This window comes from Vulpes lagopus, chromosome 13, assembly GCF_018345385.1.
Source record: "Vulpes lagopus strain Blue_001 chromosome 13, ASM1834538v1, whole genome shotgun sequence".
Classification (NCBI taxonomy): domain Eukaryota; kingdom Metazoa; phylum Chordata; class Mammalia; order Carnivora; family Canidae; genus Vulpes; species Vulpes lagopus.
Window position 1 is genome coordinate 17,751,612 of NC_054836.1, and position 24,769 is coordinate 17,776,380.

At 43.1% G+C, this 24,769-nt stretch overlaps 2 protein-coding genes across 4 annotated transcripts in view; one reads left to right on the forward strand and one right to left on the reverse strand.

The window, feature by feature from the left end:
- Positions 1-13,401, reverse strand: part of LOC121475026 (protein lifeguard 2-like) — a 27,012-nt gene extending 13,611 nt beyond the window's left edge. Inside the window, exons 1-2 of the mRNA XM_041728160.1 lie at positions 13,166-13,401; positions 4,344-4,612 (exon numbers count right to left, since the gene is read on the reverse strand). Of these exons, the coding sequence (XP_041584094.1) occupies positions 4,344-4,612; positions 13,166-13,401 (505 nt within the window). The remainder of the gene's footprint in view (positions 1-4,343; positions 4,613-13,165) is intronic.
- GATAD1 (GATA zinc finger domain containing 1) lies at positions 13,249-23,792 on the forward strand. Of its 3 annotated transcripts, XM_041728074.1 has the most exons (6): positions 13,249-13,717; positions 14,420-14,545; positions 16,712-16,771; positions 20,299-20,482; positions 21,510-21,598; positions 22,202-22,333. In XM_041728074.1, exons 1-5 carry the CDS (start codon positions 13,445-13,447, stop codon positions 21,572-21,574), a joined length of 708 nt encoding a protein of 235 aa, XP_041584008.1. In that variant the 5' UTR covers positions 13,249-13,444; the 3' UTR covers positions 21,575-21,598; positions 22,202-22,333. The 3 variants fall into 3 exon arrangements, with proteins under 3 accessions (XP_041584008.1, XP_041584007.1, XP_041584006.1); XM_041728072.1 differs by lacking the exon at positions 21,510-21,598 and having other exon boundaries at positions 13,253-13,717; positions 22,202-23,792; XM_041728073.1 differs by lacking the exons at positions 16,712-16,771; positions 21,510-21,598 and having other exon boundaries at positions 13,250-13,717; positions 22,202-23,792.
- Positions 23,793-24,769: the final 977 nt, after the last annotated feature.

The window sequence follows — 24,769 nt, forward strand, 5'->3', positions numbered from 1 at the left end:
ATCTGAGGGTCTATCCGTGGAAGCCCCCAAATCAAAAAGACAAGCGGGAATTTAATTCCTTATTATGCCCACCCCATCCTCCTTAGGACCAAAAGTGACCTCAAAGTCTCTGAAAGTCACAGGCCATCATTAGGGCTCTGGCTCCACGTGTGTGCAAACTGGAGCACAGGGAAAGCGCAGAAGAGGGCTGGTACCGAGGGCATTTAGCCCTCAGAGATGGATGTGGGCTGCAGGTCGTGTGCAGAGCTTTCTCATCACTTTACTCGCCAGCCTGCCTGCCTTTAGCAATTCCCTTCTACTTCAGCAGAAGCTAGATAACATGAGAAATGATAAGACCAAGGAGTTCCAGCAGCATGCCAAAGCAGAGCGCAGAGTATGTCAGTGTCTCTTTTTGCTGCTTCCTACTGCACTTTTCCTGGAGCCCTCTGAATATGGTGCTGAATATGACAATGAACAGCTTAGGAGTTTTGTCTCAGTTTTAAAAGGGAAGAAAAAAAAGAATGCTGTTTAGAGATGACTTATGGGATTGTCAACTGTGTCCTTTTGCTGGGTGGTATCTATGCATAGAAGAGTGACAACAAGGAAAGGGATTGAGCTATCTTAATCAAAATACCAGAACATATGTGCCAAATAAAATATTCATGTAGTCAACATTTATTTCACATCTACTATCTGTCAAAGACTGTAAGGTAATAAATATTAAATGTGGCCCAGCTTTATAAGACTAGATTATACATAAGATCACTAGAATAGAATTGACATTCCAGAAATAATCCCTTACATTTGTAGTCAACTGATTTTTAACAAGTATGCTACAACAATTCGAGGGAGAAAGAATAGTCTTTTCAACAAAAGGTGCTGGGACAACTGGACATATATATACAAAAGGATGAAAAAACAAGGATGAATCTGGACCCTTTCTTCATGTCGTACATACACAAAAATGAAGTATTAGTTTAAAATGGATCATAAATGTAAGCATATAAAACAAGACTTTTAGGGTGCTTGGGTGGCTCAGTCCATTAAGCGTCCCACTCTTGGCCTTGGCTCAGGTCATGATCTCAGGGTGGTGAGATGGAGAGCCCTACATCAGGCTCTGTGCTCAACAGAGAGTCAGCCTCCTCTCTCCCTCTGCCCTTCCCCCTTCTCTTACTTCCCCCTTCTTGTACACTTGTTCTCTTTCTCAATTAAATAGATAAATCTTAAAAAGAAAAGAAAAGAAAGAAAATTCTTGGAAGAAAGCATAGATGTAAATCTTTGTGAGCAGAAATTAGGCAATGATTGTTTTAGGTATGACACCTGAAAACACAAGCAAAGAAAGAAAAAAAAAAAACAGGCAAATTAGATTTCATCAAAAGTAAAAGCTTTGTGCTTCAAATGACCCTGTCAAGAAAGTGAAAGAAAACCCACAAACTGGAAGAAAATATTTGCAAATCATGTATCTGATTTGTACGGGACTTGTATCTAGAATACACAAAGAACTCTTACAATTCAATAACAAGAAGACAAATAACAATTAAAAAAGGGCAGAGCTTGTGTAGTGCCCCCCGCCCCAACTGACACTGAGCTTGGCCAATGAGACACTAGCATGTATGAAGCAAGGAAAGGCTTGACAAACTGCTTGCACAATGGGGCTTGTCTGCCTGGTATACTTTTTCTTGGAACCCAACTCCCAAGTGATGAGAAACTCAAGCCATAAAAACAAAGCCAACAGCCAACATCAACTTCCAGTCGTGTCAAAGAGACATAATGGCCACTGCAGCCTCAGCTGCCATCTGATTATAACTGCATTAGAACCCCCAGTCTAGACCAACACAAGAACTGCCCAAGTGAACCTAGTCAACCCACAGAATCATGAAAAATGATAAAATGGTTGCTATTTTTTTAAAGTGTGCAAAGGATTTGTATATATATTTCTTCAAAGAAAATATTCAAATGACCAATAAGTTTTTGAAAAGATGCACAACATCATTAGTCATTAGAGAAATGTAAATTAAAATTACAATGAAATATCATGTCACACTAGAATGGCTATAATAAGAAAGAAAGACAATAACAAGCATTGACAAGGACTTGGAGAAACACAAACCCTCATACACTGGTGGTTGGAATGTAAAATGGTGCAGCCACTTTGGAAAAGTTTGGTAGTTCCTCAGAATGTTAAACATAGGAGTTACCATATTGCCCAGCAGTTCCTAGACATCTATTACCTAAAATAAATGAAGATGTGTATCAACACCAAAAAATGCAAATATGAATATTGATCACAGCATTATTCATAATAACCAAAAAGTGGAAACAGCCCAAATGTCTGTCAACTGAAGAATAAAACAAAATGTATTCTATCAAGGCAATAGAATACTATATGACCATAAAGAAGGGATGAAGTTCTGACTCCTATCACAAGGTTTACATGGGTAAACCTTGAAAACATTACGTTAAGTGAAAGAAGGTAATCACATCAGATCACATATGGTATGATTCCATTCATATGAAATATCTAGAATATACAAATTCATAGAGACAGAAAGTAGGTTAGTGGTTATCAGAGGCCAGCAGGAAGGGTGGGATACATAGTGATGGCCAGTGGCTATGGGTTCCGTTTCATGGAAATGGTTGTCCAACTCTGTAAATATACTAAAAATCATTAAACTGTACACTTTTTAAGTGAATTTTATGATATATAAATTGTATAAAGTTGTCCCCAGGCCTGTAAAATTGAATCCATTACCCTTCTGTACTTTTCCGTTGTTTCCATAGGATTTTCATCTTTTCGTATACCATATAAGTTTTTTAAATGGGAAAGGCTGGGCATCCCAGGTGGCTCAGCGGTTTAGTGCCACCTTCGGCCCAGGGCCTGATCCTGGAGATCTGGAATGGAGTCCCACGTCGGGCTCCCTGCATGGAGCCTGCTTCTCCCTCTGCCTGTGTCTCTGCCTGTGTCTCTGCTGCTCACACTCTCTCTCTCTCCCTCTCCCCCTCCCCCTCTCCGTGTCTCTCATTAATAAATAAATAAATAAATAAATAAATAAATAAATAAATAGGAGAGGGCCCAGCCTCCACCCACCAGAAGAGACAGACACAAATAACTAAGTCTAACAGTGGTGTGGAGGCCTTTAACCTGATTTCTTCATGTGTTAAATGACACTACAACCCCTTCATTTATTGGGGTGTTATAAGGATTAAATGCAAAACTCTTCCTTTTGCAAAGTGCCCAGTGTTGAAGGACTGACACCTGTGGCAGAGGTGTCTTGTTGCGTAGTGACATCCATTCTCCCTGGTTCCCTCACCACCCAACCCAAATCTGATTAAAGATTGGGTTTAAAGACAATGGGCCCAACCAAAAAACTACAGATGAAAGTGGTCGTGTGGGCAGCCCCCGTGGTGCAGCGGTTTAGCGCTGCCTGCAGCCTGGGGTGTGATCCTGGAGACCTGGGATTGAGTCCCACGTCGGGCTCCCTTCATGGAGCCTGCTTCTCCCTCTGCCTGTGTTTCTCCCTTGTGTGTGTGTGTGTGTGTGTGTCTCTATGAATAAATAAAATCTTAAAAAAAAAAAAAAGTCGTGTGATCCTGCTAGGGTCATTTACATGCCAGTGGATATGCTTGGGTGGTGGTTTCCAGGAAAGCCTCTGAAAAGAAGTCAGATTTGGCAGACTCTAGGGCATCTATCCATGAATGGCACCTCCTGGAGTGAGGCCTTTCTTTGCCTTTGCCTTTCCCCACCTAGAAGGCCAGGGCTCCAAGAGGCATCTTTTCAGCCACTGGGGTGGGGGTGGATGAGGGCCACGGTGAGACAGCAATGGGGTTCAAAGCTCACAGTCCACCATGAAGTTGTCCAGGCCCTAAAAAGGGTGACAGAGTTGTCTCTGGGGCCACCAGCATTTGCCTTGAGATGCCTACCTTCAAACTGCATATTTCATGAGAGAAAAGAGACACTCTTTTATGTAAGCCACAGTCTTGTAGGTTTCTGTTGCTCATAGCTGAATGTACTTCCTATACAAAATTAATACCTATGGCATTGAATTGATATGCTTTAAAACTATGCCAGTATCAAAAAAAAAAAAAAAACTATGCCAGTATCATGGCATCACCTTGTCTGTAGGTAAGAACATTTTACAAGCAGTGAGAAATTCATATTTGCTAAGGGAACCACACATTATGAATTCCTGAACACCCTGGACAATATGGGAGCCATCTATTGGAGCAGCCCTACATCATGTTTCATGGTAAAGCATAACTGGGAAAAATGAAAGACAGAGTTAAATCTTCTAACCATCCACTCTGTGGAAACATTTTAAGAGAACTCTTGCTTTTCTCTTGCAAAAGGTTAATTTCATTCTCACCTCTGCGGATCCATGAATCTGAGAATGGATTGGCTAGATTATTGCTGTCATCTGGGGTAGTCTCATCTGAAATTTGTACCACGTAGATATCCATTTGCTCTCTAGTCTTAGGACGTGGATTCCCATGAGTTTTTGGTGCTTCAGAAGGTGAAGTTGCATAAGGCTGCCCAGTCTTGGTGTGGATGTTACTATCTGCTGCTTTCCGAACTAGATGCTGATGATCTCCAGAACTGAAATCTATTGGCTCTCTGACTTCCAAGTCTATTTCCCTGGAGAGGGAGAATTATTATTCAAGTCCTTGTGTTCATACCACTACAATCTTAGCATTCTCATAACAATTAAATGATTTTTTTCTTTTTTCATACATATATACATATATATTTACCTTCTTAGTAGGCTCTATGCCCAACATGGGGCTTATACTCTCAATGCCTAGATCAAGAGCCACATGCTTTACCCACTGAGCTGGCCAGGCACCCCTCAAACGATTTTTTTTAATTTAACTCCCTTACTTCAGTACTTTTTTTTTCCTTAGCTCAGTACTCACTAAGCCAATACTTAAATATTTTATTGAATGATGGACAAAAACTTTTAAAATGGGGCCTGTAGAGTAAAATAACTTGCATTTTATTATGAAATTAATATGCTTATAAATTCATTCAGCAAGGAGTTAATAAGCTCCCTCTTATGTGCCAAGTGTGGAGCTGCCCTTGTTGCCTCTGCCCCGAAAGTGCTTATATTTTGGAAGAGAAGATAATCAAACAAGCAATAATATAAAAGCCAAAATAAGCAGGGTCTGGAATAATGGAGGATGATATGAGGGGCCCTAATGAAGTTTGGAGGAACATGCAGGAAGTAGAATAGGTTATCAAAAACTTCTACTAGAAAAAAAAAAAAAAAACAACTTCTACTAGAAAAAGTGAAAATGAGTTAGAATAAGATATGGGGAAAAATTTCTGTAAGGCAGGGAATCAGCCTAGACCAGAACTGGAAGAAGCGTAGAGGGCAGTTTCCAGCACAGAATGAGGTTAGACATGGCTAGTTAGGGCAAGTCAATAAGAGGCTGGCAAGCCAAATTCATCCTGAAAGTTATGACCATGGTAGGCAGAACGAATGGCCCCCCACAGAGGTACACACCCTAATCTATGGGACTTGTGAATGCTACCTCACGTGACAAAGAGAACATTGCAGACGTGATTAAGACTCTGAGGTGAGGAAATGATCCTCGATTACCTGGGCGGGCCCAGTTGAATCACAAACATCTTTATGATCACACTTATAAGAGGGAGGCAGGAAGATCAGAGTCACAGAAGGAAATGTGACAAGAGGAGCAGAGGTCAGACTGATGGAGTTGCTGACTTTGGCGTTGGAGATAGAGGCCAGGAGTCCAGGAACGCAGGAGGCCTCTGGAAGTTGGAAAGGGAAGGAAATGTATTGTCCCCTAGCACTTCCAGAAGGGGATGCAGGCACTTTAATTTTAGCCCATTGAGACTGATTTTGGACTCCTGACTTGCAGAACTGTAAGATAATAAATTTGTATTGTTTTAAGGCATTATTTTTGTAGTAATTTGTTACAGCCATAAGTAACTAATACAATGCGGAGTTAATAAAGGTTCTCCAGCAGGGGACCATAAGGATCTGACCGGTAAGATTGCACTAGGCAGAGTGTGAAGAAAGGGTGAATAAGCAAAAGTGGGAGCAAAGAGACCAGAAATCCAGATAAGAGGTTACAGTGGCTCTGTCACAGTGCTTTGGAGCAGAACACAATTCTTAGAAAACCAGTACTTAATGAACCAAAACCGGCAAAGAAAAGCCCCCTGTTAACCTCAGGGGGGCATAAAGACTCAGACAAGCCCCTATTGCTGGCCTCCTGCCCCACAAGGAGGAGTCTGAGGAGATTGCTGAGAGGGCCAGTGTTTGGGCAAACCATAGACCAATCAGGAATGCCACAAAAAAATGGTCTGAACAAAACACCATGCTCTTGGAGAGGCAGATTCCATTTTATAAAGATGTTCTTCCTCTCAAATTAATCTCTAAATTTTACAAAGCTCATTGGTATTTCTTTTTAGTACTTGAAAGTATAACTCTAAAGTCCATCAGAAAGAGTAAATATATGAGAATAATCAAGAAGAAAATTGAAAGAAGGATTATGAGGAATTGAAGAGTACTGATTTACCTTATTAGAAACCAAAATATCATGAAACTATGATTTAAAGTATGGTTGTAGCACATGAATAGATAAATGGATCAATGGGATGGAAGAGATGCAACAAATAGACCCATGTATACCTAGAAATTTAAAATTTGATAAAGGAGGGGTCCCTGGGTGACCCACACCGTGTGGGTGTTCGACTCTTGATTTTGGCTCCAGTCATGATCTCAGGGTCATGAAATCGAGCCCCACATCTGGCTCTGCACTCTGAGGGGAGTCTGCTTGAGATTCTCTCTCCCTCTCCCTCTGCCTTCCCCCTACCCTCACCCCTACTCATTCTCTCAAATAAATAAATAATTTTTTTTTAAAGTTTGATAAAGGTGGAATTTCAGATTATTGTCCCATGGTGCTGGAACAATTAGCTATGCTTAGAAAACAAAGTTCAATAACTATTTCATATCTTCCATAAAAATGCATTCCAGATGCATTAAAGATATTATCATAAATAATAATAGCCATTGATATTCTACAAGAAAATATGAACAAATATTTTCATAAGCCTTTGTAAGAATGATATCATAAAAGAAATGCTTGTCAGATTTGGTGTACAAAAAGAGTTTTAATATCATTACAAAAAGATACCAATAACTCTGAAATGCAAAATTGTGAAAATAAAACTTGCAATATTTACTGTACTATAAAAATAAGTTTTTAACAAGAAAAGGATGAACAACTCATTAGAAAGATCAGGAAAGAATATGAATAGGCAATTTATAAAGGAATTTTAAGCAGTCAATAAACTTAAGATAATACCTTGCAAATATCCAAAGAAATGCAAAAAAAAAAAAAAACAATTGTGAATTTTTTTTTGGAAAAAAAAAAAGCCTGGCAAAAACTAAAAAGATAATTCTCATAGTAGCAAGGGTGTGGAGAAATGGATAACGCAGGGCCACATTATGACTTCTGGGTGTTCTATTCACATTTGCCTTCAAGGGTCCCCTCTCCATTAAAAAAAAAAATATTTAAATGTATATCTTATGGCTGCACTGTTATAAAAATTCAATTCAGGCTGGATTCATTGTATACTATTTATTCATTATTATTATTATTTCTTTTTTTCTCCTGATTTTAAAAGAAAATATTTTCAGGACCCCCAAAAGTACATTGAGCCCTAGGCAATATGCCTACTGTGCCCAGGGGGCTGAGTCAGTCCTGAGATAACCTCAAGGAGTTGGCAACTGTGTAAACCTTTTTGTGGTCAGTAATGTGGCAGCATCAGATTGAAAATGTGCATTACTTTGCCCACAACAATTACATTTTCAGGAACTTACCCCATAAAAATATCCACATGAAAAGGCAACAATACATATATAAGGAAGCACATTACATTATTCACTATAACTGAAAAAAGTTTAAACCAGACTATCAATCATTAAGGAATGGTTTGATTGATTTTGACAAAGAAAAGGTATATATATATATCTAGATCTAGATCTAGATATAGATAGATATAGATTGATGTCCTAAGTTTACTCTGACGCACTTTAGAATAAAAAAAGCCAGAGTAGAGAACAATAGGTGGTAGGATCCCATAAATGGCTTATACAACAGACACATCCACATTTGCAGATGCTGAAAAAATATAGGAAAACTGTTAATACAGTTATCTCTAACACACCAGAGTTGGGGAATGCACTCTGCACCATTATGAATTTTTATAATGAGCATTTATTATTTATATTTTTAAAAGATATTTACAAAAAAAAAGATATTTACATTTTGAAGATGCAAAGCAGTATTTCTCTTCGTGATAAAATCTGGAGCTCCTCTGAGGAAAACCGTCCTCCCACACAGCCGAGAAGCCCTGAGAGGTGCTTGAGCACCCAGGCTGGTTTCCTCCCCAGCAGTCCTGCTAAATCAGAAGGAGGGGAGAGGCAGTGAGAGTTTCAAAGCAGTCAAAAACAAAAACAAACAAAAATCAGAGGCAGCTGAGCTTTCCTCAGGAAACTACAGTCCTGGAGCCTTAATCGTAAAATGAGGTGTTCACCTGGTCCTCAAAAGAAGCTTTCTTGTCTCTTGAGCCAGCGATCCTCCAAAGGACAGGCAGGCTCTGGGGCTGAGAAAGGAAGTTCTGAGTGACAGTTAGGGGAGTGGCAGTTGGAGCATGGGGTGGGCTAGGGGTGCTCCTGCCTGGAAGAGGGACTCTGAGTCAAGTCTATCTGCTGAGACTCCTGCTGGTCAAGGAGTCATGGCCAGTGCGCTGTGCGCTGAGTCTCAGGGAGGCCAACCCCTGAACCTCCAAAGCCCTTTGTATGTCAGGGAGTCCTAAAGCCTTAGCTCAAGGCTTCCAGAAGACCGAGTTGTCATCACCTTCTCCCGAGCAGGAGAAAGAGACTTAAGAAACAACACAGGGTTCCTGAACAATTACTTCAAATATGTAAGACTTGTTTATGACAAAACAAGCATTGGTTTTTCTGGTGGATGATAACGCACCCACCCTCCCGGGTGGTATACGGAGATGCCTACTCCCAGCTGCAGGCCGGTGAGGGGCGGGGGAGGCCTGATTCAGGGTGCTCAGGGACAAAAGGCAGATGACCAGGAAAGAGGGCAGCAAGGAGAGGAATAGGAGCAGACACTTGTCCTGAGTGGAGACCGTTGCCGGGAACAGGCTGACTGAACTATTAACCCGCTCATTAAACTGCTCATTAGTGCATGTCTGCTATGCACAAGGCATAAAAGAAACACAGAGAGGGGAAATCCTGTCCTCAGCATGCTCACAGACCTGGGGAGGAGACACGGGGGCGAAGGTACCCCCGAAGGTAGAGGAAGGAGGAGACAGAGCAGGGAAGCTGTCAGGGAGGTGGGAGGATGGAGATGTGTCCTGAGCTGATTCTGGAGAGGACAGGGCAGGGTGCGGAAGTGTGGGGAAGGGAGCACATTCCAGGCCAGAGGAACACCCTGAGTACAGGGCATGGGACCCAGGCCCACAACGAAGTACTAGGTTCTAATGCAGAAGGTACGTCTGCAGTGGGAGATGGACATCGTGATGCCCGTCCTGAGGATGAAAAAGGCAAAGGTCAGCAAAGCCTCTCTGCCAGGGCTCTCCTCTCCCGCACCTGCCGGCAGTTTCCTAGGCCTCGTTCCTCTCTGTCCCGGTCCCCAATCACTATCCCTAGTTTGTCCTCAGTAGACAATTTGAGTTAGTTACCTTGCCCCAGGGGTGCATGGCAGGGGGGGTAACTAATGACTTGACCAGTCTGGTCAACAGAAATGCTTCGCCTCCTCCTCTCTTACTGGACTCAGAATCAACATTAATCAGGCACTTACTGGATGTAGAAATTGTTTACAACCTCCCCTGTGCCAACTCACTCACGGACTCCTCACAGGGGCCCGTGAGGTGTGTGTCTTGTTATCCTTCTCTGACAGGTAAGTAAGGGCAACTCATGTGCTCTGTCCTTGAGCTGCACAGGACAAGGGCTGGAGTGGTTAAGGAGTCCCACAGTGCCCATGTTCACCAGGACACAACATGTGATGAATAGTATTCTCTTTGAAACTAGGCCGTGATATATTTCATGCGTCTGCTCTTTTTTTTAATTTTAAGAGTTTTGATTAATGAGCCATGCAACACCTAAATCATGCAAATTAGCTTGCATGGCAACACTGATAATCCCCTGGGGAATTCAGCTTTCTTCCTTTCCACTGGTGTTTAAGACCTTAAATTTATTCTTGTCTTCACAGCCCACACACTCATGCTCTCTACACACTTCACACACACACACACACACACACACACACACACACACACACACTGTGAGCAGAAGTTTCTCAAGTACCCCCATAGGCACGGACTGTCTCTATATGCAGGAGGTGAACCCTTCCTCTGGGTCCAAGCTAGATCTCTCTCTCTCTATTTCAATCTGAGCTCTCTCCCCAGGTGCCCCATGGAGCCCAGCTTAGACAACTGTGGATCATGCTCTCCCTGAGGCTCCAATGAAAGAGCAGGAAATGTCATAGACTTCACTGAGTTGCCTTCCTGAGTTCTTTTCTCCCACCCTATCCCCTCACCTCCCGACTTGCCTCTCCACCCCTGGGCCATCACCTTCCCTGCCTTGCATCCTCATTTTCTCCCATGGCACATCACACTATTACACTCTAGTATGGTCTGCACATGACTTATGGCTTTGCTGCTTGGAGAAGCCCCACTTATTGTCTTAGAACTACAAGCCAAGTACAAGATTATCCAATCTTCACACAGCCCTGAGCTGGGCAATACCATCCTCGCTTTATAGACAAGGACCCCAGCTGCATGAGATCTGCCTGCCAGTCCCTGAACTAGACCCAAGCCACAGTACACCTCCTAACTCCAGGGGGCAGAGGATTTTTAGGGCTAAAAAACTGCCAGCGCTTCCTTTTTTCCCATTTGATATTTTCTTTCTTTCTTTTTTTTTTTTAATTTATGATAGTCACAGAGAGAGAGAGAGGCAGAGACACAGGCAGAGGGAGAAGCAGGCTCCATGCGCCGGGAGCCTGATGTGGGATTCGATCCCGGGTCTCCAGGATCGCGCCCTGGGCCAAAGGCAGGCGCCAAACCGCTGCGCCACCCAGGGATCCCTTTTCTTTCTTTTTTAATAAAAGGAACACATGATGTGATGGAAAAAATTCGAACAATACAAGATGAAAAGTGAAAGCTTCCCTCACCATTTCTATTACCATCAATTGACAACGGTTTTCTGTCTAAAGGACTAAAACAAGTAATCATCACACACATATGGCTTTTAAATTTACACAAAGTGATCATATTTTACACCTTGTTCTGTAAATTACTTTATCTTTTCTTTTTTTAAAGATTTTATTTATTCATGACAGAGAGAGGCAGAGACGCAGGCAGAGGGAGAGGGAGAGAAGTAGGCTCCATGCAGGGAGCCTGACGTGAGATGGATCACGGGTCTCCGGGGTCACCCCCCAGGCCGAAGGTGATGCCAAACCACTGGGCCACCGGGGCTGCCCTGCTTTATCTTTTCATATCGGTACATAGAAGGGCCTCAGATAGTTTCCTGTGTCACTCAGAAAGAAATCCAAAGTCACTTTGGCCAACATAATCTTGATACGAAAACCTGACAAAGATATTACAAGAAAGGAAAATTATAAGTCCATCTTACTCATGACCATAGATGCAAAAATCTGAAAAATATTAGTAAAGTGAATCCAGCAATATGTGAAAAGGATAGTATATCACCACCCAGTTGGATTCACTCTAGGAAAAGGAAAGTATTATGAACCTCTCACAGAAAAAAACATTTGATAAAAGTATACACGTTTGTGATGAAAATAGAAATAGAAGGAAACTGGCATGCCTGGGTGGCTCAGTGGTTGAGCATCTGCCTTTGGCTCAGGTAGTGATCCCAAGGTCCTGGGATCCAGTCCCTCATCAGGCTCCCTGCAGGGAGCCTGCTTCTCCCTCTGCCTATGTCTCTGCCTCTCTTTGTGTGTCTCTCATGCATAAATAAATCTTAAAAAAAAAAAAAAAAACCATTTAAAAGGAAAAAAAGAACGCCCAAGTCACAGCCCAGGCCCCAGGGCTGTTTTGAAGGCCTTCTGAATGTGGTGTCAGAGCAGAAGTTGCATCCGCAGCCGGTCCAAATTATGGTTCCTCCGTTAGTCATCAGTCAACAAAATAAGGATAATAACTCTTTTCAAGGTGGTCATATGTACTAAATGTGATTTTGTGACATCATAGGCATTCAATACAGTTTTTCTTCTTTCTCTCGCTGAGGCATGCCACCAGCATATTCACTGAGATGCCTCCTAGTATGCCAAGTCTAGAAAATCCAGCATCCTGAAAACAGGTAGGACGCTATGAAGTGAGGCTGAAAAGCAGAGACCCGTTTCTCTGGGGAGGCCTGTTCAGACCAGCGACTTGGATAAGAGGGGAGCTGGCTTGTCCTAATGCTCTCATCCCAGGCCAAATCAGTTATTGCGCTTTCCACCCTCATGCTCTCACCGGCCTACTGATTAGAGGCTGCAGGACCTGGGATAACATCACCACCCAATAGCTAAGGAACATCGGCTTGACATCATCGTAGGCTTTATTATTTTTTAAAGATTTTATTTATTCATGAGAGACACAGACAGAGAGAGAAGCAGGCTCCATGCAGGGAGCCCGACGTGGGACTCGATGCCCTGCGGGGTCTCCAGGATCAGGAGGGCGGTGCTAAACCGCGGAGCACCCCCCCCCCCGCCCCGGGCTGCCCCACCCTAAATGTTTTAAAATGTGTCTCAACCAATGCATGAATGTCAATAGACACGACACATTCAGCACAAGTATCTGGGGGGGTCTAAACTGTAATCTTCAACAGCGTACAGGCGTCCTCAGTAGGAGCGCCAGACTTCGCAAATAAAACTACGGCACCCGCAGTGAAATCTGAATTTCAGAGAAACCAAGAATAGTGCATGGGATACACTCATATCAAAATGGCATTCGTGGTTTCTCTGAAACTCAAATTTAATTCGGCGTTCTGCATTTCCCCCGCCGATCCCAGACCTAAAGCCAAAAAAAGCCCGCCCACACCTCCCGCAGAAGGAGACGCGGGCGCCCGCCACAGTCCGCTTCCGGGAAGCCCGAGGGGGCACTTCCGGTCAGAGGGCCGGGGCCGCGGCGCGCAGGCCCCACCCACCGCCGGAAGCCGCGCGGGCCAGGCCCCGCCCCCGGCCCCGCCTCCCGCCGCTGGGGCCGCTGGGGCCGCCGCGGCCGCCGCCTGTCGCGGAGCGGGTGTCGCCGCCTTCCTGCCTCCAGGGGGCAGCGGCCGCCCTCAGGTCCCTGCGTGGACCGCTCGGCGCCCGCGCCGCTCTTCCGGTCGCTGGGAGTGGCGGGCCGGCCGGCGGGCGGCCCGAGCCGGCGGTCGCCATTCCCGTGTCGCTGCGCCCGCGGGGGCCGCCCGAGCCCGCCACGATGCCACTGGGCCTGAAGCCCACCTGCAGCGTCTGCAAGACCACGTCGTCCTCCATGTGGAAGAAGGGCCCGCAGGGGGAGATCCTCTGCCACCACTGCACGGGCCGGGGCGGCGCGGGCGGCGCGGGCGGCGGCTCGGGGGCGGCCGGCGGGACGGGGGGCGGCGGCGGCGGCGGCGGTGGCGGCGGCGGCGGCGGCGGCTTCGGCGCGGCGACCTTCGCCAGCACCTCGGCCGCCCCTCCGCAGAGCAACGGGGGCGGGGGCGGCAAGCAGGTGAGCTCCTCCGGGCCCCCCCGCGGAGGCCGCCGGCCGGGGGCGCGCGGTCCCTCCCGGGGCGCGGTGACCCTGCTGGGGAGGCCCGCCCGCTCCCGCCCGCGGGGTCTGCGACTGTGTAGATGTGGCCCGGGCGGAGCTCCTTCTATTATTGCGAGAAATTGAAAGTGTAAAGAAGCAAGAAAATTTCAGACCCTTCAGAAGTCCCCCCCCCCAGCCCTCAGTGTAGTGACATTCGCGGTGGTAACCGGACATCTCCGCACATACACACGTGTACACACACGTCAATGGGGCCGTGCTGCCGGACTGACTTCCCTGTTAATTTATTATGTTACTAAGTAAGATTATCGTGTCCTTGTTTTAAATGACAGCATGGTAAGCATCCCACTGTAGGAAGGGCCATACCTGACGTGCTCCCTGGGGTCGGAGAGGAAGCTGTCCTCCCCTTGCCCTAGACTTCCCTCGGACGCCTCCCCCAGGCCCTGTTGTAAGTAGTTGACACCTTTTTGGAGGCTCTGCAGATGCTTGTCTAGGGCGCTCCCTGTTGTAATCAGCCCAGTTCCGGAGGTTTCCCAGCGGCAAAAGAAAAGGCACATTCTTGGGCGGGTTTGAAAGGTCAGTCAGCATAAGGGGCTTACTCTGGAGTCAGCAAGCTTTCCACGACTTTGATCTGTTTTTGTTCTTTAATTGTTTCTGTAACAGAGTAAGCAGGAAATTCACAGAAGGTCTGCTCGGCTGAGAAACACTAAATACAAATCTGCTCCAGCTGCTGAAAAGAAAGTCTCCACCAAAGGAAAAGGGAGAAGACATATTTTTAAATTAAAAAATGTAAGATGATTGTGGACAGTGTCTTTTACAGTAATGGCCTTGTGTGTGTAGTGTGTCCTGTCACTGCCTTCATCTCCCATCTGAACTTTTGCTCTTCCGGGGCCTTTCCGCAGTGTCCTGGGGGAGTGAGTGCTCCACACTTGCTGGAAGTGAGCTCTGTTGCAGGAGGTATACTATTTATAGTTAATAATATCCTATTTTTAGCTTTTTTTTTTTTTTTCCTGCTGGGAAATAAAAAGTTTGAGTCTGAAAAAAGAAACATAAATCTTGAATGCATTTTATTGGGTCCTCCATGCAAAGGAGGAGGTGGGATTATGGTTCTTGATAAGGCCAGATATATTAGGGAAGAGATTTTTTTTTTTATTCTTTAAAGATCTAAATAATACTAAATAATACTGGAACTCATTCATTTCCACGTTTGTTTATTACAGCCCCAGAAAGTTTACAATAATCAATTTGATGAATGTGAATCAAAAATTTTGCTAAACCTTCTGCTACTATAAAAAAAATAGATGGTTGGAAGATGTATGTGGTGGTGGGGGGGGAGTAGTTGAAAGTGCCTTCTGTTGCATTGAGTTCTCAGTATTTTTGTAAACACAAGAGGAAAATGGCCATACACAGTGGGCAGTGCGTTATAGACGACTTTTTTTAAACCTCAGTACGGTGTTCTTTTCTTTCAGAACAGGAATGCTTCCCTTACCACTAAAGGAAGTTCTGAAGTGGGGCATATTCCCCTGTAAAACACAGAGGGGCCCTGTGGTAAATTATTATTATTATTTTTAAAGATTTTGTTCATTTATTCATGAGACAGAGAGAGTGGCAGAGGGAGAAGCAGGCTCCATGCAGGGGGACATGCATGTGGGACTCCAGGATAATGCCCTGGGCCAAAGGCAGACACTAAACCGCTAAGCCACCCAGGCATTCCCCCTGTAGTAAATTCTTGTGCAGATTGCAGATTCTTTTCTTACTGAAAATAGTTGCCCCTAATTTTTTTTTTTAAGATTTTATTTATTCATGAGAGACAGAGAGAGAGAGAGAGAGAGAGAGAGGCAGAGACACAGGCAGAGGGAGAAGCAGGTTCCATGCAGGGAGCCCAACTTTGGACTCCAGGATCATGCCCTGGCCGAAGGCAGGCTCCAGAATGCTGAGCCTCCCAGGGATCCTCCAGTTGCCGCTAATTTATTTAAGACTTTTCTAATTTAGTTTTCTTAAAATGAGACACCTGCTGACAAAGCATGTTAAGTCAATGTGTAATTGATGATAGTTGCATCACCACATTTCCCTCTGTGGTAGAATATGCTCTGCAGTTATTTCAGTATCTATTTCTCTAGCAACCCCTGTCTTCAAGGATGATACCAAGACACATTTCGGGAGGCCTGGTTTTTGTGTTGTGACATATAAGCATGTACTGCAGCTTAAGAAGGGATTGCTGTAATGGGTGGGTGGTGGTAAATAACTAAGAACTGCCAAGGAAGTTGCATATAGTCTTAGTTCAGCCTCCCTGGAACATTTCCTCTGATGACAAGTATCCCAACTAGTACCGTAGTTGAGATGGAAAATGTCTTCAAAGAGATACTTTTCCACAGGATGCCTGAGTGGGTCAGCAATTGAGCGTCTGCCTTTGCCTCAGGGCCTGATCCTGGAGACACGGGATCAAGTCCCACATAGGGCTTCCTGTGTGGAGCCTGCTTCTCCCTCTGCCTGTGTCTCTGCCTCTCTCTCTCTCTGTCTCTCATGAATAAATAAATAAATTTTTAAAAAGACACTTTTTCCACCTTATGTTAATTTACACATTCTTTTATGACTTCCATTCCAATCATGGCCAAGCCATCAGAGCCGGCATATTGTTTATAACTAAAATGTTAATATGTAATAAAGCTTTGAGAGCCCTTGAGGTAGATCTCAGCGGCATAGTCAGAAGCTTGTACTTTGGTTCTCAGCAATTTTTAAGCCGATGGTAGCAGAAACAGCCATAGAAATATTCAGACTGTGCTTTGCCACATTCAGAAAACTGTTTATTGCTTTATTGCACTTCTTGTCAACAGGCAACAGATTTAGTATTTCTTAAGTTACAGAACTCAATGATCGGAAAAATGCCTGTATATGCTACACACACACATGCACACTATGAGTGTGCTAATATTTTTAACTTTTTTTTCCCCCTAGCCCATCAAAGCTCCTGAGTCTGTTTCCACTATAATCACTGCAGAATCAATCTTCTACAAGGTAACAGTAGGGTTACTAAGGGAAGATTTGGGCCTGTTGTAGGATATGCTGCCAAATGTTGGGTTAATCCAGAGGTCTCTGCTCCTTTGTATAAAGTGTAATTTTTTTGTTGTTCTTTTCTAAGCTTTTTTTTCCCATAGGTGGCTGGTATAAAAACATCTCATCCAGAGCTGAGGTAGGAGGGGTAGTTGCTTATTGAAACATGGTATTTTTAAGTATCTTAAAATGCTAATGTATAGTGTGGAGTCATGAAAGTGTGAGCCTTTCTAGTCACTGTGACAGTCACTGTGCGAGAAGCACAGAGTGACGACTTGGGCTGATAGAGGGTTTGTAGACCTAATATCTGGAGTAGGCACAGAGATTCTAAAATGCCTTTAAGCAGAAGCAAGAGGAATAAGGTCAGGGGCAGGGATTGAACTAGAAGTAGATGGTGAGAGAGAGTCTAAAATGTTCTGATGAAAGAGTAAAGTCAGATTTCCTAGGGACAAGGCCTACAGACATCTTCTACTTTGGTGGGAGACATGACGTATTGTTGTTTTTGAGCCAGAAGCCTTAGGAAAGCAGTTGGAACATAGGAAAGACTGGACGCCTGGGTGGTTCAGCGGTTGAGCGTCCGCCTTCAGCCCAGGGCATGATCCCAGAGTTCTGGGATGGAGTCCTGCATCTGGCTCCCTGCAAGGAGCCTGCTTCTCCCTCTGCCTATGTCTCTACCTCTCTGTCCTCTCATGAATAAATAAATAAAATCTTAAAAAAAAAAAAAAAAGACCTCAAAGCCTGATGGGCGTGGTATAGGCAGCAGCCCTTACATACTGTTGGTGTTTTGGGGGTCTGAACTATCTTTAGGGAGGCAGTGGCACGAATTAGTGCTTCATACCTGACCGAAGGGGACTAAACACTGAGAAACTCAAGTATTCTACTCAGTACCTGTTTTTGTTAGCGCAGAATCTGTGTAGTCTAAAACAACCAATATACAGGCAAATGTCGCTCCTAAATTTCCAGCAATTCATGCATTGTTAGTAATAAATAAAATAGCTAAAGTTTAGTATGTGTTTGCTATGCATCAGGCACAAAGGTGAGCAATTCACAGGCTTGACTTTGTTCAGTCCACTCTATGAGGCGCTACTGTTATCCCCACTTTATGGATGAGAACAATTCAGCACAGAGAACTTCATGAACTTGTCAAAGATTCTGTAGCCACCAAGTCATGGAGTGAAGTAGTCTGATGGCCGGGCTCAGCTCTCAGCCCCACTGGCCAGTGGGTGGCTATGTAACTGGGCCAAGCCCGTCTCTCTGGTGTCTCTTCATCTATAAAATTGGGATTATAAGTAGCAGCCACCTCAGTGTGTCAAGTGAGATCATGTATGTTAAGCAGAATAAGCACTTAATGAATAGTAGGAATAGACATCATCATGGTTTCAAATTTGCATATCACTCTCAGCTGAATTTACAGTTTGCAAATTAAGTCTGGAAGCAACTAGTTGGGAGATACCTGTAGAGCTGGCTCAGTCAGTAGAGCATGCAGCTCTTGGTACTGGGTTTGTGAGTTTAAGCCCCATGTTGAGTGTAGAGATTACTTAAATAAATTTTTTTTTAAAAAGCAGAAGCAGCAACTGGTTTGGCTAAGGATTTAGTGTACTAATGATTTTGAGGCATGTCTCAACCAAAAGGCAAAAGATATGTGAGACCTGTTATTACAAGTATGGTATTTCTGTTTCTTTTTTTCAAAAATTTTGTTTATTTTTTTTGAGATGTGTGTACATGTGCATACTGAGTAGGGAGCCTGATGCAAGATCCTGAGATCACTACCTGAGCCAAAGTCAGACGCTTAACTGCTTAACCGACAGAATCACCCTGGTGCCCCACAAGTATCGTATTTCTTATGGCTGTCTACCACCCTGTTTGTTAGGTAATAAGGACAAAGTACAACAAAGTATTCAGGTACTGATGTTGATCAGAGGCTGCCACTGCACTGCTAGGCTAGATAGGCAGAGAAGCAGACTCCACACTGAATGGGGGGTCTGGTGGGGGGCTTGATCCCATGACCCTGAGATCATGACCTGCACCGAAAATAAGAATCGGATGCTTAACCAACTTAGCCACCCAGGCACCCTTGGAATCTTTCAATAAGACATTGTCTTTGCCTTGCAGTTTTATTTTTACACTATTATATATTTTGAGTCAATATTCATGTAGCATATATTTGAGTGCCCATGATAAACAAGATCCCATTCTTTGTGCAAAAAAAAAACAAATTTTGAGAATAATGATTCTATGTGTAGACAAAGCAAGCCATAAATGCAAAGTATTTATATGACAAATAACTTAGAACCTTGAATAGTGGCTACAAAGACCAGCTGATGATAGATATGAACTAGCAAGTAGCAGATTGTGGCCTGCACTGACCCTACCCATCCATAGTGGTCCATATGCAACTGTCACCCTTAGATACATGGATGAAAGGTCCACCATGAAGAATGCCTGTCACAGCTCACTCACTGAAAGTATTTCTTCAGAATTATTCTTATGGCTGAGGTGCATGCCCCAGCAGCTTTATCTGCTACCAAGGCCCTATTTTGAGCGAAGCAGTGATAAATCACACTTAGTTCCTACAAGTCAAGGATACCTTCACCAGCTGAGAACCACACCCATGTAAGGAAGTGCTGAGTATCATAAAGATTTTTATTCCTATTACTGCTTTTCAGTAAGGCCAGAGATGGACCACTGAACTGGTGAAGAAGCCTTAGCTGCATTCTCTGCCTTCAGTAGCCTTCAGCAAAGTCACTCCCCTTTTAAACAGCTCAATGGCTGTGGCCAAAAAACAGGGATGGTACTATTCTGATATGAAATCAAAGGACTTAAAAACAAATGTTTTCTACAGATGCAAGTTTTCGTGTGTGTATATAATTTTCATTCAAGAGTGAACAACTTTGGGATTGGCATCAGGGTACCTGGGTGGCTCCGTTGGTTAGGTGTCCCAGTCTTGATCTCAGCTCAGGTCATGATTTCGGGGTCGTGAGATTAAGCCCTGCTTAGCATGGAGTGTGCTTAAGATTCTTTCTCTCCCAAAGAAACAAAACAAAATCAAAAGGGGCATCTGGGTGGTACAGTTAGTTAAGCATCTGACTCTTGATTTTGGCTGAAGTCCTGATCTCAGGGTCATGAGATTGAGCCCCACCTCAGCTCTGCGCTCAGCATGGAGTCTGCTTAAGAGTCTCTCCCTCTCCTTCTGTCCCTCCCCCACACACACTCCAAGAGCACACACTCTTTCTCTCTCTCTCAAATAAATAAATCTTAAAAAAAAAAAAAAAAAAAGATTTCCTCTCTGGCCCTCCACTCCCATTTGCACACACTCTCTAAAGAAAAAAGAATGAGCATCAACCGTATAAACACTGATCCATCAGACCATCTCAAAGACGTTTTACTCACCGCTTTGCAAACTATTTTGTGTTAAGGAGGTTTCAGTACATAGCTGTGCTGCTTTTCTCTATTTTTATTTCAAATATGGGATGATCTTCTATTTCCTCCAGGGAGTATATTACCAAATTGGAGATGTTGTTTCTGTGATTGATGAACAAGATGGAAAGCCCTACTATGCTCAGATTAGGGGTTTCATCCAGGACCAGTACTGTGAGAAAAGTGCCGCTCTGACATGGCTCATTCCCACCCTCTCGAGCCCCAGGGACCAGTTTGATCCTGCATCCTACATCATCGGTGAGTTTGATAGGTGGTACAGCTTCTTGAACTCAGGTAATTCTCCATTATTGTGTAAAAGAAGATATTAGTCTGAGTGAGTTGCCACAACAAGGTACCACGGGCTGAGAGGCATAAACACAAAACCTATTTTCTCACAGTACTGCAGACTAGAAGTTGAAGATCAAGGTATTGTCAGGGTCACTTTCTGACAAGAGCTCTCTTCCTGGCTTGTAGGTGACTGACCACCTTCGTGCTAAGTCCTCACGTGGCCTTTCCTTTGTGTGTGCACACTCTTCAGTCTCTTCCTCTCCTTAGAAGAACATCAGTCCTATCAAGTTAGGGCTCCACCCTCAGGCCTCATTTAATCCTAATTACCTTCCAAAAGACTCCACGCCTCATCTCTAAATACCATCACTTTGGGGTTTACAGCCTCAATATATGGATTGAAGGGAATATAATTCAGTCCATAATGAAAAGAACATAAGCATCATTATATATTAAAAAGTAAAGAGCTTTATAGAAAATATGAAAGATATCTTATATAGCTGGGGTTTGAGTGCTATCAGTTATTTTGAGTTAGGGCAGGAGATACCTACTAAAAAGTGATGTGGATAAGATTTTTCTGAACGACCCAGGGTTAAATGCTATTAAAGAATTTATTGCTCAGGAATTGGGCTTATTTAGGCATATTTACTTATAAAAATCAAGTTAAAAATAATTTCAAGAGGAACTATCCCCATGATTTCTAGAATCTTACAACTTTTCATTATGTGTCCCTCTACGTGTCACATACATCATCGTAGACTGATTAGATCGTATCATTGTGTATAGTTGAAATGGCAGCCACTGTTCTTTTACTAATTTCAAGGCTGACAGAAGTGGTATAAATGTTTCTTGATGTAGACTCACAGGAATGAGTTGGTGATTTATACAATTTTAAAAGTGTTCAGAGTTTGAAAGTTACCCCATATTTTCAACCTTTCTGTAACAAGCATGCATTACTTTTGCATACAAAGGTTTTGGGGTTGTTTTTTTTTTTTCCCAGAGGGAAATCAGGGACAAATAATGTACTGCTGTTCTTCTCATCTCTGTGTGAAGTTTGATACCTGACCAGTTTTAGTCTTCTGCTTGTAGGTACGTAGAAGAGTGGATTTTCATCTACATGACGTATAGGACAGGACTCTCAGCAGAGGCAGTGATGTGAAGAATCACCTCTGGGGCTCCCCTCTCATCTCCCTCTCCTAATCCTCAGACCCAAGAGTGGGGAGCAGAGCATAGAGTTTCAGAGCACACACTGTGGAGCCAGATGATCTGGGTTCCTAGCCCAGCACTGACTAGCTGTGGGGCCCTGGGCAAGTTCCTTAATCTCTCTTGTCTCATAATCCTCATACATAAAACAGGAATAATAGTGGTGCCTTCCTCAGATCAGAGTTGTCAGGACTCAAAGTATCTGTAAGTGTACCATACTTAGAATGGGGTGGGCATGTAATAAACATTGTACAGTGCTAATATTCTTTTTAGAATCCTTTCTGTAATGAGTCATTGTTTAGGGGAGTTAAGCAGGTAAAGTAAAAGAAAATGATGGAGAGTGACTTTAGAATAACACATGTATCAAGGACTAATGTCCGGTCACCACCAGAGTGGTTTCACCTAGTAGCACCTAGGAATCTTAATCTTTTATGAAAATGATACATATGTTCAAAAATGTGCTTAATCTTTCCATTGACTGCATTTTAGGACCAGAGGAAGATCTTCCAAGGAAAATGGAATACTTGGAATTTGTGTGTCATGCACCTTCTGAATATTTCAAGTCCCGTTCATCACCGTTTCCCACAGTTCCGACCAGACCAGAGAAGGGCTACATATGGACTCATGTTGGACCTACTCCTGCAATCACTATTAAGGAAACCGTCGCCAACCATTTGTAGTTTAGAAAGTGAAACTTCTTTCCAGTCATCTTGTATTCATTCTCCTATAAGACATGCCACATATTTCTTTTCATGAAATTCTTAGATGGAAAGACTAAACAATTTTCCCTAACTGCCCAGTAATCATTAGCTTGTTAATTACTAGTTACTTGGAAATTTAAAAGGAATTAAATATTTTAAAGTTGAATATATTCTATATGTGTGTCTTCCCAGGCAAAGGCCACAATTTCCAAGGAGATCATTAGGAACAGGTAATATCTATTTTTCTCCACGATTTATTTCTAGAAACTCATTACAATCAATGGACTGTACTTTCCTATTGGAACAAAATGTTAATTAAGGTTGGATTTCTGACCAAGGACTTGATCAAATAAAATGTAGCTATGGCCAACTGTGTCTATCACAGAGTTACACAGGCTTTATTTTTTCTTCTAGAAAAATAGACTGTTTAACCTTAAGGAAAGTAATTGGTGGATGATTTTACTATTTTGAGTCTTTTTAAAACTTTATTCTGTGGCAGATAGATTCAGAATTATCCTGTTGATCTTCATTGCACCTTCCTTCTCTAAGTGAGGCTCCCGACCAAACCATAAAATTGTAGAGTCCAGACAGTTAGCTTCATGAAATGTGCACAGGAAACATGTCATGTCCAGGCATCCCACTTGGTATTTTCTTTTTTTAAAAAAAAATTTTATTAAAAGATTTTATTTATTCATGAGAGACAGAGAGAGGCAGAGACAGAGGGAGAGAGAGAAGCAGGCTCCATGCAGGGAGCCCGATATGGGACACAATCCCAGGACTCCAGGATCACGCCCTGGGCCGAAGGCAGACGCTCAACCGCTGAGCCACCCAGGCATCCCCATACTTGGTAGTTTCTTGATGATCTTTGAAGCAACCATTGTGCAATCAAAAAAATGACTAATAGGTCATAATCATTAATATCTAAAAATGCCTACCTAAAGTTAAATCATCTGCTGGAGACTCATAGTAACAGGCCTAAAATAAAGTCTTAAGATTTAGGTGCCCTGCTTTTTATGAAATTGTCCAGAATTCAGATACAGATTTTAGCTCAAGTGCAGGTTAGCTAAGTAAGGGAACAACAATATGATGGGATTGCATACATTCGCCTCTGATTCTATCCTGACTGAACCAATGTTTCTCAAACCCAGGAAAATTTGTCAGAATCTAATGTAATCATAATGATTCGGAATTGTAGCAGTGTTAACTGTTAACGTTTTTCTGCACAGTTATGGTTTGTTTGTTAGAAGGAAGCAACTGTAGATAGCTTGATGTTCATAGTTCTCCCCACAAAGTTTACTGTAAAATTGATTGTAAATACCATTGTAAATAACTAAGTGCCAGTATTCAAACTTTTGGATTAAAGTGTATTTTTTACATTATATTTACTTTGGATTTATTTTGTTTAAATAATTAAATGTGGAGCTTTCTACCTAAACATGGTATAAATAGAAAACACCAGTGTTCTCATAATTTGGAGCAATAAACTGATCAACATATAACTGATTTTAGGAAAATTTCAAAGAATGGCCAATATAGAAGAAACAATGTATGATACTTACTAAAAGGAAATATTGAAAAAACAGTATATATACTTACCATTTGTTTCTAAGTTGGTACATACTTGTGTAATATCTTTTAAAATAAAGATTGCATTTTCACTTTCCTCCTCAACACATACCAATGGCTCCCACTACTTACAGGGTAAATTAATTCCTTTTCTTCTATATTGAAGGCCTGCCCTGATGTGGCCCCAGGCCATATTCCCAGCCTTATCTCTCCCTTCTCCCTGCCACTGAAAGGTTCCCTCCAACACTCTCCTTATTTTCCTGACTGAACCTTTGTTCATACTGTTCCCTTCAGCTCCACCGGAAAGGCCTTTCTTAAGACCCTCGAATTCTGTCTCTCCATGAGTCCTTTCCAGATTCCCATGGATCCTTGAAATAATCAATATCCTATTCTGTTGTTACATTGAAGTTTCTGGTTTTTTTTTTTTTAAGATTATTTATTTATTCATGAGAGACACAGGGAGAGAGAGAGGCAGAGACACAGGCAGAGGGAGAGGCAGGCTCCATGCAGGGAGCCTGACGTGGGACTCAATCCCGGATCTCCAGGATCAAGCCCCAGACTGAAGCTGGCGCTAAACTGCTGAGCCACCGGGGCTGCCTGAGATGGTGTGTTTAATTTTTATAACTCACACAGCACCTAACTTCGGGTCCTCACGTACGGGAGGTGCTTGGTGTAGAGTCCAAATTAGATGTTCACTAATTTGAAATGCCTGTGGAGGGGCATCTGGGTGGCTCAGTTAAACATCTGCCTTCAACTCAGTTCATGCCAAAGTCCTGGAATTGAGTCTCAT

Coding starts and splice junctions, on each gene's coding strand:
- GATAD1 (XM_041728072.1), top strand. CDS start 13,445: ATGCCACTGGGCCTGAAGCCCACCTGCAGCGTCTGCAAGACCACGTCG. Junction 14,546..16,711: donor ATATTTTTAAATTAAAAAAT/GTAAGATGATTG, acceptor TTTTCCCCCTAG/CCCATCAAAGCTCCTGAGTC. Junction 20,483..22,201: donor TCCTGCATCCTACATCATCG/GTGAGTTTGATA, acceptor ACTGCATTTTAG/GACCAGAGGAAGATCTTCCA.